This window comes from Cynocephalus volans, chromosome 16, assembly GCF_027409185.1.
Source record: "Cynocephalus volans isolate mCynVol1 chromosome 16, mCynVol1.pri, whole genome shotgun sequence".
Taxonomy (NCBI): Eukaryota; Metazoa; Chordata; class Mammalia; order Dermoptera; family Cynocephalidae; genus Cynocephalus; species Cynocephalus volans.
Genome location: NC_084475.1, coordinates 14,012,370 through 14,026,191, shown reverse-complemented (window position 1 = coordinate 14,026,191; position 13,822 = coordinate 14,012,370). Strand labels below are relative to the sequence as shown.

At 45.2% G+C, this 13,822-nt stretch overlaps 2 protein-coding genes across 7 annotated transcripts in view; one reads left to right on the top strand and one right to left on the bottom strand.

The window, feature by feature from the left end:
* The window catches only part of VCF1 (VCP nuclear cofactor family member 1), an 18,804-nt gene extending 14,572 nt beyond the window's left edge, over nt 1-4,232 (top strand). For all 3 annotated transcript variants that reach the window (XM_063080208.1, XM_063080210.1, XM_063080209.1), the window contains one exon: nt 1,254-4,232. In XM_063080208.1, the coding sequence (XP_062936278.1) occupies nt 1,254-1,487 (234 nt within the window). In that variant the 3' untranslated portion in view covers nt 1,488-4,232. The remainder of the gene's footprint in view (nt 1-1,253) is intronic.
* On the bottom strand, nt 2,464-13,822 carry COG1 (component of oligomeric golgi complex 1). Of its 4 annotated transcripts, XM_063080203.1 has the most exons (15): nt 13,465-13,822; nt 12,261-12,505; nt 11,958-12,139; nt 11,646-11,816; nt 9,586-9,742; nt 8,843-9,053; nt 7,711-8,502; nt 7,044-7,190; nt 6,391-6,552; nt 5,202-5,329; nt 4,624-4,732; nt 4,091-4,200; nt 3,933-4,011; nt 3,233-3,267; nt 2,560-2,646 (listed from the first exon to the last, which is right to left on the bottom strand). In XM_063080203.1, the coding sequence occupies exons 1-14, from the start codon at nt 13,777-13,779 to the stop codon at nt 3,253-3,255; spliced, it is 2,823 nt and encodes a 940-aa protein (XP_062936273.1). In that variant the 5' UTR covers nt 13,780-13,822; the 3' UTR covers nt 2,560-2,646; nt 3,233-3,252. The 4 variants fall into 4 exon arrangements, with proteins under 4 accessions (XP_062936274.1, XP_062936272.1, XP_062936270.1 ...); XM_063080204.1 differs by having other exon boundaries at nt 2,464-3,270; XM_063080202.1 differs by having other exon boundaries at nt 2,464-3,267.

The following is a 13,822-nucleotide window of genomic DNA, read 5'->3' as shown; positions in this document are numbered from 1 at the left end:
AGCACTTTAAAGGTATGTATCTGGAAACAACATTTTATTTATATATTTATTTTTATAATGAAAATACATAATAACCACATTGCAAAAAAGTTATAACAACCACAATCCTTCCATTCTAACATAACTACCATGGTTTGTTTCTTTCCAGTCTTTTTTTTTTTATGTGTAGACTTCATGTAGTTGTAAGCAGACATTTCAAAACCAATGTCTTTGTCTAAGGGAACATAAATTTGGATGGATCAAAGGACCAAGTTAGAAAAATTATACACCAGATCATTAATTACTAGAGTTTTAACTTTCTTATGCATTGACTCCTTCCACTATAATATTGTGTTGAGTTGTGAATAGAGAAAAGTACTGTTAATCAAGTTATTGGGTTGTCATTTATTAGAAATGCAATATGTTTTTTAGAAACCTAAAAGAAAAAAGTGGATAGAAATGCTGTATTAATTTTAATAATTCTGAAATGGATCCTTAGCATTACCTTCCCTTTTGAGAATCCTAGTGTCAGAAGGCAGGAATTTCTGAGTGAGTCTTACCAGAGACTAGCTTTTTCAAGACGATTAAAACAACAAGTCATATTAGTTAAAGATAAAATTAGGCATGCTCGTGTATACACCTGCACACATATGCATATTGAACTGCAAGAATGCCAACAAAAGATAACTTCATAAGAAGTATATTAAAGTCCTTTCAGGGTATGTGTCCTGCAGTTACAGAATATCATTTCATGTCCGTGATGACGTGATGACCACAAAATTGGCATAGGTTTTTAGTTTTTACCTTAACTTGTGCCCAGAAGCCATCTTATTTGTTATGGGGACACCTTTTTCATACCCTGCACCAGTGATTACTACTTTTCCTCGGAGGCTAAGAACTTCGTTCTTTGATTATTGGAAATTATTGGAATGAATGTTAAAAGCAGGTAGAGAAGGTATATAAAGGAATTAAGATGCAGTTGAAGGGATTTGGAGTTGGAAGGCCTGTGCTTGAATCCAGACCCAAGCACCTCCTACTTAGGGCTGTATAATGGGGTTGATAAACCCTACTCATCCTGACAGGATAGTTGTGAAGATAGAATCAAATGTTTTAGGTGAATGCACCTTGTAAACTGTAAAGGCCAGTCAGTATATATTTTCCTCCTCAAGCTGAGTAGGAAAAATACTCTTAATAGGGTATTGTATATTAAACCATAGTAAAGTGCTCAAGAAACAAAACAGCCTGATCGTGACTGTTTCTTTCTTTTTCCTTAGTCTTCAAGCAGTGACAGTGGAGGGAGCAGCAGCAGCAGCAGCATCAACAGCCCAGACAGGGCCAGTGGGCCGGAAAGCTGCTTAAGCCACATCATTGCTGGATCCAGCCCTAACACCCCTCAGCCCATGCCCGAGCAGTCTGCACTGTGCCAAGGCCCTTACTTCCACATCAACCAGACCCTGAAGGAGGCCCATTTCCATAGCCTACAGCACCGAGGACGGCCTCCCACATGATGCGCCGGCAGTTTCTTGCCTTCTATGAAGGGACAGTGCTGTGCAGATTTGATATTTCAACTTACTGTTTGTTTTAAAGAATTGCACAAAAAAAATGCCTGTTGGCTTCTCAGTCTATATTTGAAATAACAGGTTAACAGGCGATTGTTTACTTGTGGTTTTGCTGCACTATTGCAATTTCAAAGGGGCTTTGAAGCAATTTTTTATAGGATTCTTTTGAGGGAGGGTATCCAATCCATGTTAAGGTAGTGGTGTGAGGAAATCTCATCTGTGTGTTGAATCCATAGTATGTCCAATTCAGACTGATTTCCAAATCTGTCAATAAGAAATTTTACTTTATGTAAAAGGGCCTTTTAAAAATGCGGGATCTTCAATTTTTTAAATTCAATAAACTAGAAAAGAGTATCTAGTTTCCATGAAAAACATAAGTTTTTTTCCATAATATATAAAGCTTGATTCAGTCTTGCACTGAAGTTAACTGCCATACTACCTCTTAGTATGTAGATGTTCTTAAAAGGTCCTCTCCCCTTTGTAGGAGAGCGATCAGATCCAGTTTAGACTGTGCAAGTGAAGCACCCTCCCTAACAACAGTCTCTTTCTTTGTTATATATTTGTATTTCCAGGGAGACTGTCTTTCAGACTCTTGCATACCCAGATAACTTCTGTATCAATATTCCTCCAGAGTCTGCACCCCAGACTTTAGTAGAGAAAACTGCACAGTTCCAAAAGTCCAAAAAGTATGTAATGACTTTGTCTTACATGAACTCATTGATAATTCCACCTTATAGTGTCAATAATTAAGGTGTAATGAATGCTGATGTCTAAAGTAACAAGTATCGTGAAACTATTGGACAAAGTAGCTTAAACTTCATGCTTAAAGTAACCCCAACAGTAACTAGAGGACCATATTCCATCACTAAAACTGGAAAGACTGGTGTGGCTTAGAAACAAATGAGCAGAGGCACCTTAGAAGAAATAATGTGGTAGTATTTATTTAGAGAAAGATGGATACGTTCCCATGTTATTTAGTCATACTAGAGAGCCAGCCAAGTTTGAATAATGAAGGCACAGATGTGTCGTCTTCCTCACTGACGAGGTGTCTGAACAAGGAGCCAGGATGCATCGGGTCACCTGTTCTGGAGAATGCTGGGTTGACAACCTGCCAGGGATGTAGAGGAAAGTGCCTTAGAGTCTACCCAAATCCTCCTGCCTGCTCACCCTCCACTCCACTCCACTCCGAGTCCGCACAGCACACACAAGCAGATCTGAGAAGCACGGAGAACTCTAGTAAGAGGACTTTGCTGTTTGTCAAGATTTGAAAAGGACATAGGGAACAGCATAAGATTTTATTATGTGACAGAACTAAAATTTGAAAATGAGGACTGTTCTAGGAAAAGGATAAACATATGTACTTCTTTTCCATGGTCTATTCCTCTATATGGATAGAATTTAAAGGCCAGTTACTTGAAATGGAAATGTAGTGTTATGGGAGAAAGTTACAGCACAGGCCCATGCTTACAGAGCATGTGGTTTTTGCCGAAGCTTTTTTTTTTTCCTACTGTCATCTCTCCCAAATTTTAAAACCAGATGTTTGACAAGGATTTTGGATCTTAATGGGTTTGGTGGCAGGAAATATAGAAAGGATACATTGCTGATATTTTATCTAACAATAAAGCAAACAACCAAATACTGTAAGAAGACAAGCTGTATGAGTCTCAAACACACATGACACAATTTGGAAATACCCAGGAGGACTCCTGCAGGCTTAATGGATGGCATCCTACTGAAACAAAACATGTATTAACAAGAAAATGTAAAACTTGAAGAAGAAAATTTTCTTTTATTTCTTTCCCACCCAACTAAAAGATGATGGAAGATGAAACCACCACCAAAACAAATTTTTCTCCAAATAAGAACAATCATAGTGCTGGGCTGGCAGTTAACTCTTTACCCTACTATATTACAAGAAATAATCTCCATCCTGTCCTGCATATTCTCTATAGCTCTGGCAGCCTGAGATGCATTTCTGTTATAAGGCTACTTGGTAGGGTCAGTGGACATCTTTTTTTTTGTCTTTTTGTCTTTTTGTGACCAGTAAGGGGATCGCAACCCTTGGCTTGGTGTTGCCCGCACCGCGCTCAGCCAGTGAGCGCACCGGCCATTCCTATATAGGATCCGAACCCGCGGCGGGAGCGCCGGTGCACTCCCAAGCGCTGCACTCTCCCGAGTGCGCCAGGGGGCCGTCCCAGTGGACATCTTTTAAAACCTACGTTAGCTCAAGCTAGTGAACCCTTGTACTTCTCTATCGCGTCGCCATTAAAAGCAGCATTAGTGCACTCTGTCATTCAGTTCTTTATCGGTTACTTAAAAGGGAGCTGACTGGGTGGCTTGGTGGGAGACGGGGACAGAATCAAAAGGGATGAACCTCTTGATGTTGGCACTGACCTGGACTTTTGTTTCGATGTTTCTGCTCGTTGGTTTAGCCTTTCGAGTGCTTGTCATGCTCAGTGGAAGAAGTCCAAACCTCCAAGACAAGAGGAGAGAATTTCAGTAGCATGAACAGGCAACTTCGGAGCCCAGCTGGAAGCCTTGGAATCATTTACCTTATCTGACTTGATGCCAGTGGCAGTATGTTATGGGGTTCTTGGGAGTTGAATGTACTGCTTCGGGGGGTGGACTGATTATCTGTACCAGTCACCAGTCCAAACAGAACCTGGCAGACAAGAAATGGTGCACAATAAAATGCTGGTGTTTTATCATTCAGGTGAAAGTCACTGCTCTGTTAGTAATCGATCACTATTTCTAACCATCATTTTGGGGAATGTTCTTTTGAGTGTGTTAAGGCTTCCAAATTACTTTTTATCAACATGAGTCAGAATCTCAGTCACATAGTTCTTTTAGGACTGGCGAAAACATTAATAATCCTTATCTACAACAAAGTGGTTCAGATCATGGTTGCCTCAGCATGTGAAATTTCCATCAAATCCTCTTTCAGTCCTTACAACTACACTTAGCTATTTGTGTCTTACCCCCCTCCCAATGCTGCATCCTGGGGTATTGAGTGCTGGAGCAGGTTTATTTTGTAATTTGAGCCTGTGGCACTTATCACACTGAGTATGCTTGAGACCTGACTTACAGAAGTCCGCTGCACCAGACGGTTTAGGTTGCTGTTGAGGTGTGGCGTGAAAACGTCCAGGTCAAATGGATCAATGAGTGCTTCCAGGTGGTCTGTCACTTTCTCGATTCTGAGAAGATTAGAATCATTGTCCATATATTTTAAGGATAAAAATCGTATATGTTAATGCTATAGAAATCCTGGAACTGGATTTTATTCTCTTTAACGGTTTAGTACACTTGTCACTGGTGATGGTGCCTAAGTAATCCTCAAGGAATTTCAACCTGACATGATGTCTAAGTGGAGTCCATTCCTTCCCCATGTTCTGTTTTTAGGGAGGGCAGCAAGGGCTCAAATTCTACCCAACAGTTGCTGGGGAGGCTCAGAAGAAAGAGGAACGAGATCCCACCTATTTCACTTGACCATGGGATTTATCCACCAGGTGGCCATTATCTAACTTGCTGGTAATACGAGCACTTACTGTTGAAACACAATGAATGTATAGTAAGGCTGACTCTTCTCTGCAGTGGCTTCCCAGCAAAGGGGCTATTTGCATTTGGAAGAGACTGCCTTGGGAGAGCTGGACAGAGATACGACACCTGGAGTTGGGTTTGCTTCGGCTACTCTTCGTCTCTTCCCCCTTGGTGGTCAGAACAATGTTGAGATAACGCAGATCATAAAGTAGCTGTAGTGCCCGATTCTGGGTTATTGGAAATGCACCTTCTTTCTGCAAATGAATCCCCAGTCCCCACCCGTTAAGAAAGATGACTTTCTTACACAAGCATGACAAACAGCTTCATGTTTCGGTTGAGCTACAGCTTGGTATCTCAGAAGCAGGTGCTTTTTATACTCATGGCCTGTTTAATCTCACAATGAAAAAAACAGGTTACTTTAGAAACTTGGTCTTAAACAAAACCAAAAATACAACAGTAGGGAAGAATCCCAGTCCTTACCAAAAAAAAAAAAGGCCTCAGGTGCTGTAGGTGATCATTTTAAAGGAAAAAAAGCTTCCTACATGAAGGAGAGGTATTCTGAGGAAGCTCAGAACTGAAGACAACTGAATTCCTTCCACAATCAGGACTGGTCCCATCTTAAAAGTTACTGATGAAATGGGAACATATGCCAAGGGCAGAGTACTTCACAGAAGTGAGGGGCAGTGGAGGGCCGTGAGACGAGCATCCCTTAAATGAGCACCTCTGAGTGCCACACTCTGCTCTACAAGGGGTCCACCTTCCTCCCGATCCCCCTGGAGGTGTGTGTGTGGGGGGAAGGGGTCTCCACTGCACAGGTGAGAAACCAGCTGCGGGATCATATCTATGGGATCACGTTTGATCCTGAGGAAACCAAAAGGCTAACGACTTGCCCAAAGCCTGCAGTGAGCAAGTGGCAGTGGCGAGGTAAGAGGCCAGGCATTTTTATTCTCAAGTTTTTTCCTTTCCACCTGCACTGAACTGCCTTCTAAATGAAGACCTGTTTGGCCCTTAAGAACGGTAATCAAACTTGCAGAGCTGGAAGCCACTTCTAGAAAGAGCATTTTTATAGAAACTGATGACTGGGCTGGGTGATCCTTGACATTGAATCCTTGATGTGAACTGCCAAGCCCAATTTTTTTGTTTGTTTTAAAGCTAAGGATTTTTTTTTTTCTTGGCAGCTGGCTGGTAAGGGGATACAAACCCTTGATCTTGGTGTTACAACACTGCACTCTAACCAACTGAGCTAACTGCCCAGTCCCTTAAAGCTAAGGATTTTACTGGTCTGTTTTTAATGGGGAAACATTCAAACACCTACCTTATTCTGTTTTTCTTCTGCAAGCTTCTCATAGGCAGCTACTACTTGAACCACACAGCTTTTCAGCATCTCCTGCAGTGTCACCTTTGGTAAGGCATGGCCTCCAACCCGGTTAATTTCCTGGCATAAGCTAAACAGGAAGGACTGTACATACCAGGATGGCTAAAAGAACAGAGGAATGTCGCATTACCCGCTTGCACCAATTAAATGACACACAGTAAAAGGAACTCCGTTCATCCTTACAAGGCCTATACCAGAACCTTGACTTCTCCAATCAAGCCCTCTTCCAGGAAGACCACTGAACAGAAACAAAGCCCCCTGTTACAATGCAATGTGCTGCCATCCCCTTGTGGTCTAAGGTTGACCTGGCAGGTGGCACTGTTTTAAGCTGCTGTTTTCACTTTAGGGTAAGTGGTTCTCTAATTAGCACAGCACCCATGCTACAAAAGGAAATAATCCCTGACTTCTCACACAGCTTGCTATTTATCTGGCCCTATATCACTATGCCCCAACAATAGAAAGCTACAGATAATAATCTCAGCTATTCCTCAGAGGTTGTATGTAGAATGATTTTCTAAAATCTTTTTCCTTTCCATGGAGCAGTTTTTTCCCTTTTTCAGGCCATGGTCCCTGTAACAATGGGACTTGTTTACCTGTACAGGGAGTTGGATCTTGGATGTGATGCTGCTGCCAGACTCTGTCTCCTCCTGAATTTCTAGTTCATCCCAGTTGGTGGCCGTGGCCAGGACTGAGCCAGCATCATCTAAAAGTAATGACTGGGTGAATCCATGAATCAAAACCTGATAATAAAAAGCAAATATCTGCATAAGTCATTCATATCCTTTGTAGAGTTTAAAACTACCAGCATAATCTTGAGAACAGCTAAAACTGCTTAGGTCGTGTGTGGGGTGGTGAGCGGCAACATCACCCTGTTTTAGCTACTTATCGATATCAGCAATGGGAATTTTGTTGCTAACTACTCTACAAATGTCAAATACCATCTCTTTAGAGACCAGTGGAGACTACAGGGAATATAGTATTTAGGCTGAAAAGCAGGAAATGGAGGCCCTTGTCCAGGCAGAGAGTCTTTCATTCTCATCTGATGGAAAGAAAAAATGCAGGTTTTCTGTCTATAACATCTAGGTTAAAAAATGAATGGAAAAGTTTTTATGTTTGAGCTGTCTGGCAGAGACAAAGTGAAAATAACTGTATGAAATAAGATCTGTTATTCCCTGACTACTGAAGGTCCTTTCTGAGGTTGGAAAAACTGGAGTACGATAAACGTGATACAAAATGGGGACAATAAGTTATGTCACTCACTTTCACAACTGCCGCGCTCCAAACCTGGTAGCCCATCACACTTTGCTGCAGGAGCACTTCCTTTACTTCCTGCCACTTGGCCTGTGTAGGAATGATGTCTTGTGTTTTCCCCTTTTCCTGTTTTTTCAGAACCTTAGAATCCCTGGCTGGTTTCTCAGAGCTTCCTGCTTTGCCCATGATACACTGCTTCAGATGGGGGCACAGTTCTCCCAGGGACTGGCAGAGCCTGGCCATGAAAAGGACCGAGTGCATCTTGACACTGCTAAGAACATCCTGTTGTCCTTGCACCACTGCTTCGATGCTGTGCAGCTCCGCCTGTATGCAGTCCACAATGTGCCTGATGCACGCCACGGACTGAGTCTGCAGCATTTCCTGCACTGTTCCAGCATCTGCGTACCGGTCAAAGGCAGAGTTCTTGGCCTGCATGGGGGAAAGGTCCTTGGGCCGTGACGAGTCACCAGTGGGAAGGTAAGCCAGGAGGTCATCCAGTTTAACTTTCAGTTTAGAATCCAGGGCAGAACAGAAATTCTGCACACAAGGGCTAACAGCTAGAGCTTTCATGGAGAGGCCACTACTGGCAAACTGATCCCGGTTTGCCACGTTGACCCAGGCAGCATCAGAAGGCAGGTCATTAGGACTCTCAGACCAGAGGAAAAGAGACATGTTCTGCTCAAAGTGGATGTGCTTATTAGAAGTGGAGTTGCTGGTGCTGCTTTCAAGTTCCTGCAAAGCTGAAACCAGGAGCTCTTTGGAGCTAGTGGAGATGGAGTCAAAGCCTTCTTTTGTCAGAGTCTAAAAGAGAATGAGAGAAGAGTTCTAATTACAATTCCTTTTAAAGAAATTTCAAAACAGTACCTACTGGCAATTTATCCTAGCATTCAGAACGCTTTTCACCACGTTCAGAAACGTGACATGGTGTTGTAGAGAACAAAGACGCCGTTACTGATGGACATAGGCATGTTCCCAACCAACTGACAAAGGCCTGGTGCCTTTTTCAGTTTTAGAATCTAGATCTCTGCTGATAAGCAGGGAAAAAATACACTTAGAAACTGACAGGAGTTTCCCAAGACGGGCAAAGCACCATACTAGGACTGGCTGTGAAATAGGGAGACCATGTGATCTTAAACCTCACCTGTAATCGGTCAAGGAACAGCTGCTGCATCATGTCCTCCCAGAACAAGAGTGGCTTCTCCAGGAGCCGCTGACATACCACATCCCAGCTGTGACTGGTGGACTCGTTGTTAAGTAACTCCCACATGGCATCTCGGATCCCTGCGAGACCCTTCATGCTCTTCACGTACATAAGCAGGTTGGTGATTCCATTTTTGATGTCTTCATTACACCTGCAACAAAATCATTTTCTTTGGGCTCCATTAGATTTGTGGTTTTTATACCTCCATTAAGAAAACAGTTGGACCCCATTTGGAAACCTCTTACCTGGGTCCCCATATATAGGTCTCAGAGTATTTACAGATACAGACCAACACTATTTCTGGCTGGACTGGGGCATGCAGTCTGTAGCCCTTTCCCCAGACCCACCCTTGCTTCCCTGAGGGTATACAGAAGTCTGGAACCCCATTTTGAAGCCATTTTGGAATGGCTTAAAAAATCAATGCATTAGATAAAAGCTTAGAAGTTGGAGAACTCTCACATAAAGAAAATTTAAAATCCTCTGTGCAATATCCCGAAAGACAAATTCCTTTGTGGTTCTCCCACAGGGGGTGCTCAGTGTCCATGCAGGCAGTGACGGGCACTGAGTGGCTGGCAAGTGGCATGTTACCCTGGGGATCAGGCCTCACCGACTCTCATGTGCCCACATACAGGCTGCTTGGGTGGTTCCCACCAGCCGCAGGGAGGCTCTTTCTAGCCACCTACATGTGGATCCATTTCTGCAGCGTGTCTTTCAGGTATTCCGGGCTGATGGGATGTGCGAGGGTTCGAAGCACTGGCTGGAACTCGACGATGGAGGCCGGCAGGTGTTTGAACCAGCTGCAGAGCTTCATGTCTCCTTGCAGGACACTGATACCCTTTTCTACAGAGAAGGCCAAGTGAGACACAACCTAGGCCATCCCTTGAATAACATATTAAAACACCGACCTAGAAGGAATTTCCAAAAGCTATCTAGTGTTTCTTTGGGCAGGTTAAATGGGTCCCCCCTCATCTGGCAGCTACCCTACAACTCTGGCCATCCTACTGCTTGAAAAGAACAGCAGAGGTTGGGGGAAGGAATGGGGTAAAGAGCAGAAAGACGAAGTGAATGCTGTGCAATTCTTGACATTTGAAAAGTAGAACTAAGTTGTCATAAAAGTAGAAGTTACTGTTTCCATTTCCTCACCATCCTCCGACCTCCCTTGAAGGTCTAAGGAAAGAATCGATGACCACTCTGCCTGTCTACTGAGTCACTCCTTGCTCTTCAAAGTCACCTGTCAAGAAGGGCACAGGCCTCGGCGGTGCAACCCTGGGAGGCACCGTTCGTCATACTCTGTGCACAAGGCACCCTCTGGAATTTGAAACATGGGGCCCTTCCCAGGTGCCTCGTACTTCAGTTTGCAGTGCCATGACAGATTAGCCAGTGCTCACCTTCCGAGGAAGGGGCACACTATTAAAGTACCTAGAGGGAAAACAAAGGTAAGGCAGAGAGGCGCCTGTGCTGAAAGATAAAGCAAGCCAAAGGTGAGACTGTGTGATATACCTCTCTCTGGAAATGATCACTTGGCTAAAACCAGATTCTACTTGTTTCCTTTCTATTTTTAACTGTATCTGCTCGGACCATTTTGGTGACACCTCCATCTGACTTCAGAGCTCTGCAGTTCTGGTAAGGAACCGTTCTCTGTCCTCTTCTTTTCATACTGATGATGTCATCCATTCCCATAGCTTCAAATGACAGCCATATAAAGATGTACCACAGGTGTGTGTCTCCAACCAGACCTCTCACTGCTGTGTTCAGGGTCCAGTCACCTGCCCACTCCATAGTCCCATTGAAAGGTCTCAATTGTCTCCAATGCAATATTTTCAAAAGTGAATCCACTGTCAGCCCCTTCAAACCAGCTCCTTTTCTAGTTAATTTGGACATCTCTCTTCCCACGCTCCGTACAGCCAATCCATCATCAAATTGTCTAAACAGTTGTCCAAGCTATCCTATTAGCTCCATCTCTACTGCTCCCTCCTAACCAAAGCCCCTAGCGTTTGATCCCTGGATCACGGTGACAGCCTCCTAAGTGAGCTCTCAGCATCCACTCTAGCCCCACGGGGATCCAAGGCCACCTAAAAGTCAATTGCATCTATTTATTTCCAGTTTGGGATAAAGGCTAGCAAATAAAAGAGCAGGATGCATGGGAACATATAACAGGGGGATCACACTACGCATCGGAGGTTCCAGAAGGCTATCCACTGCTGTTTGGATAAAGTCCAAAGGCCCACAAGACTTGACATTAGCTGGCCTTGGCCATGACTCCAGTCTTCTCATGCTACTCACCTCCTAGCCAATATCCTCAATCTCACTGGCTTTCTTCAGTTCCTCAAATACACCCACATTCTCCCTGCCTCAGGACCTTTGCAACCCTCTTCTCTTTGCCTGGAACTCCCTTCTTTGCCTTCTTCCCCTTGACTAACCCCTACTCAACCTTCAGCTTGCAGTTTAAGTGTCACTTCCCCAGGCAAGCCTTCTCTGACCCTGGTGAGTTTCCTCCATCCAATGTTTCCAAGGCAACTTGTATTTTGCCTTCATAGTAATGACCAATATTGACAATAAACAGAAATATGTAAGTTTGTCAGTTCAATATCTGCACTACCACTAGATGGGACCTGTACGAAGAAAGGATCCATAGTTGTCAAATCACTGCTCTATCCCCAGAGTCTAGAACAGTAGCTGGCACATGGTAAAGTCTGAGTGTCAGTTGAATGAACCAGCAAAAAAAGTTTAGCTAAGAGCTCACCGGTCGGATGCTGGCCTGTGATGGTCTCCAGAGTAGAGAAGAGCAAGCCACATGGCAGGGATGGATCTGGCAGCAGACCTTCTGGTAAAGTGTAGAAAAGGGCGTGAGCTTGGTTCAAAGTGGTGGCCAGCAACTCCACTAATGAGCAAATCTGAGCCTTGACACCAGCACCTACGAGAAACCATCCTCTTTTAAGTCATTTCCTTTAGTAAAGTTATAAACAGAGAATACTCTAGATGCTTCAGTTTCCCTCAGCCCACCCTTCTCCATCCCATGTCTAAGGACCAAATTTTGGTGAGAAGCCACACCCACCATGGTGCGGCTGGTTGAGAAGTTTCTGAATAGTTGCCTTTCTGGCCATCAGGAAGTCTGTGAGGGCTTGGCGAGGAGAACTCTCTTCTAGGAGCATTATAGAGCACAGGGCCTCGGCTACAGCTTGGTCAGACACAGCTTGGCATTTGAGCAACTTCTTGCTTTCATGCAGAATAGTCGACCTAGAGGAATGATGACAAAGGCCAGCAGGGAATTTTTAACATCTCGGGTAAAGAGCCTTGGCATATCAGGAAAGAAGACTATAAAATTGTAGCGGTGAAGTTTTATGCCAGATCCACTTACCGGAAGTGGCTGGCTGCTGCCACCTGCCGGATCAGTATAGGAAATCGGGAGAGGACAGGGCTGTATCTGGAACTAGAAGCATCCAGCTGGAGCAGGCTGTGAAGGTGGCAGCAAAGCAGGTAGAGCTGTGTGGCATGGAGATACTGAGAGGCTTCCATAGAGCTCCAGATCTTCTCAGGAATTTCTAATAGCAGCTTGATCTGGGCAGCCATGCTGTAGAACTTCTCCAGGGATGGCTGCTGTGGCTGCAGGGAAGGGCACAAAACTAAATCAGAAGAGCAAACAAAAGCAAGGTCAGTGTTCTGCAAGCTTGGGAAGAAATTGAGGGTATTTCTGGATACGAAGCTTTCATTAAGCCAGACTCGGTGCCACCCAGCAAGTCATGGAAGTCTGGTGCAGTAGAGATACTGGAGTCAAGAGTGCTGTAAAATCCCACTGGTTTTTCCTACACACGTGTGCGCATTTGCTCAGTCCCATGGAGATGCAAACTTCCATCTCCCAGGTTACAAAGAACAAATTCTCTGTTTACCTTTCTCACCTCCATGCCCTTTCATTTCGTCCACCTCTAGGTCAACAATGTTTAGGAAGGGCAACATGCTGCTCCAATATCAGGATGTGTGTGCAGCCCCCCTCCTTCCACAAGGGGTCTAAGCATTAGTATTTGGGCAAGAACACAGGATAACTGAATAAGAAGAGCATCAGTGCCCTAAAATGAAAATGTTCAGCTATTAAAAGGTAAGGGCCTGACAGCTGCTACTACTCTCCAACAACTCCCAAGGGTGGGACAGCTATTTAGGACTGTGGAAGGTGTTCTTGGGGGGTGGGGTGGGGTGAAGGGTGGGATGAGGAATGAATGACCTGGAGGGACAGTGTCAACATAAGGGGAAAATCCGTTCTAATGAAAACAATGTCAAGAAATGTTATACAGAGAAGAGGTGAACGGTCTAGAGAGAGAGAGAGACCCCTGCCGTTTTCAGTTAAAATTGGAAGGGAGCGTTCGGTGAACCCAAGAGTGAGGGGAGAGAATCACGGCCCGGAAGTCGAGGAAGACTCCTGAAGAAACAGCTGGATGACTTTTCGAGAAGGATCAGCAGCCGGTGCAAGGCCGGCCGGCGCTGTCCCCTGAGGAGGGGAGCCCAGAGGGTGAGGGGCAGGCTCCTCCCTACGGAAGGTGAGGATCGCGGGGTCGGGGCCGGGGACTGACCTGCGGGGCACGCGGTGGCCGGGACGCGGCCGAGCCGGTCTGGCGGAGGCGGGCGCAGTACTGGTCGGTGGCCCTCACGGCGTCCAGCAGCCCCTCGGCGCAGCGGCGCATCTGGCCGATGGTGTCGGCCGCCTCGATCAGGTCGCGGTACCGCTCGCCGACCATCTGCCGCAGCTCCTCTTTCTTCTGCTCGATCTCGGCCCGGACCTGGCGCTCCAGCTCGCGGATCTCCTCCGTCCCGTGCGTCTCGAAAAGCGCCGCGGGGTCGCGCAGATCTAGGCGCTTGAGCGCGGGGGAGGTGGACGCGGCCGCCATCGCGCACCGGTCAGCCGCGCGCCGGCCACTTCCGCCCGCCAGC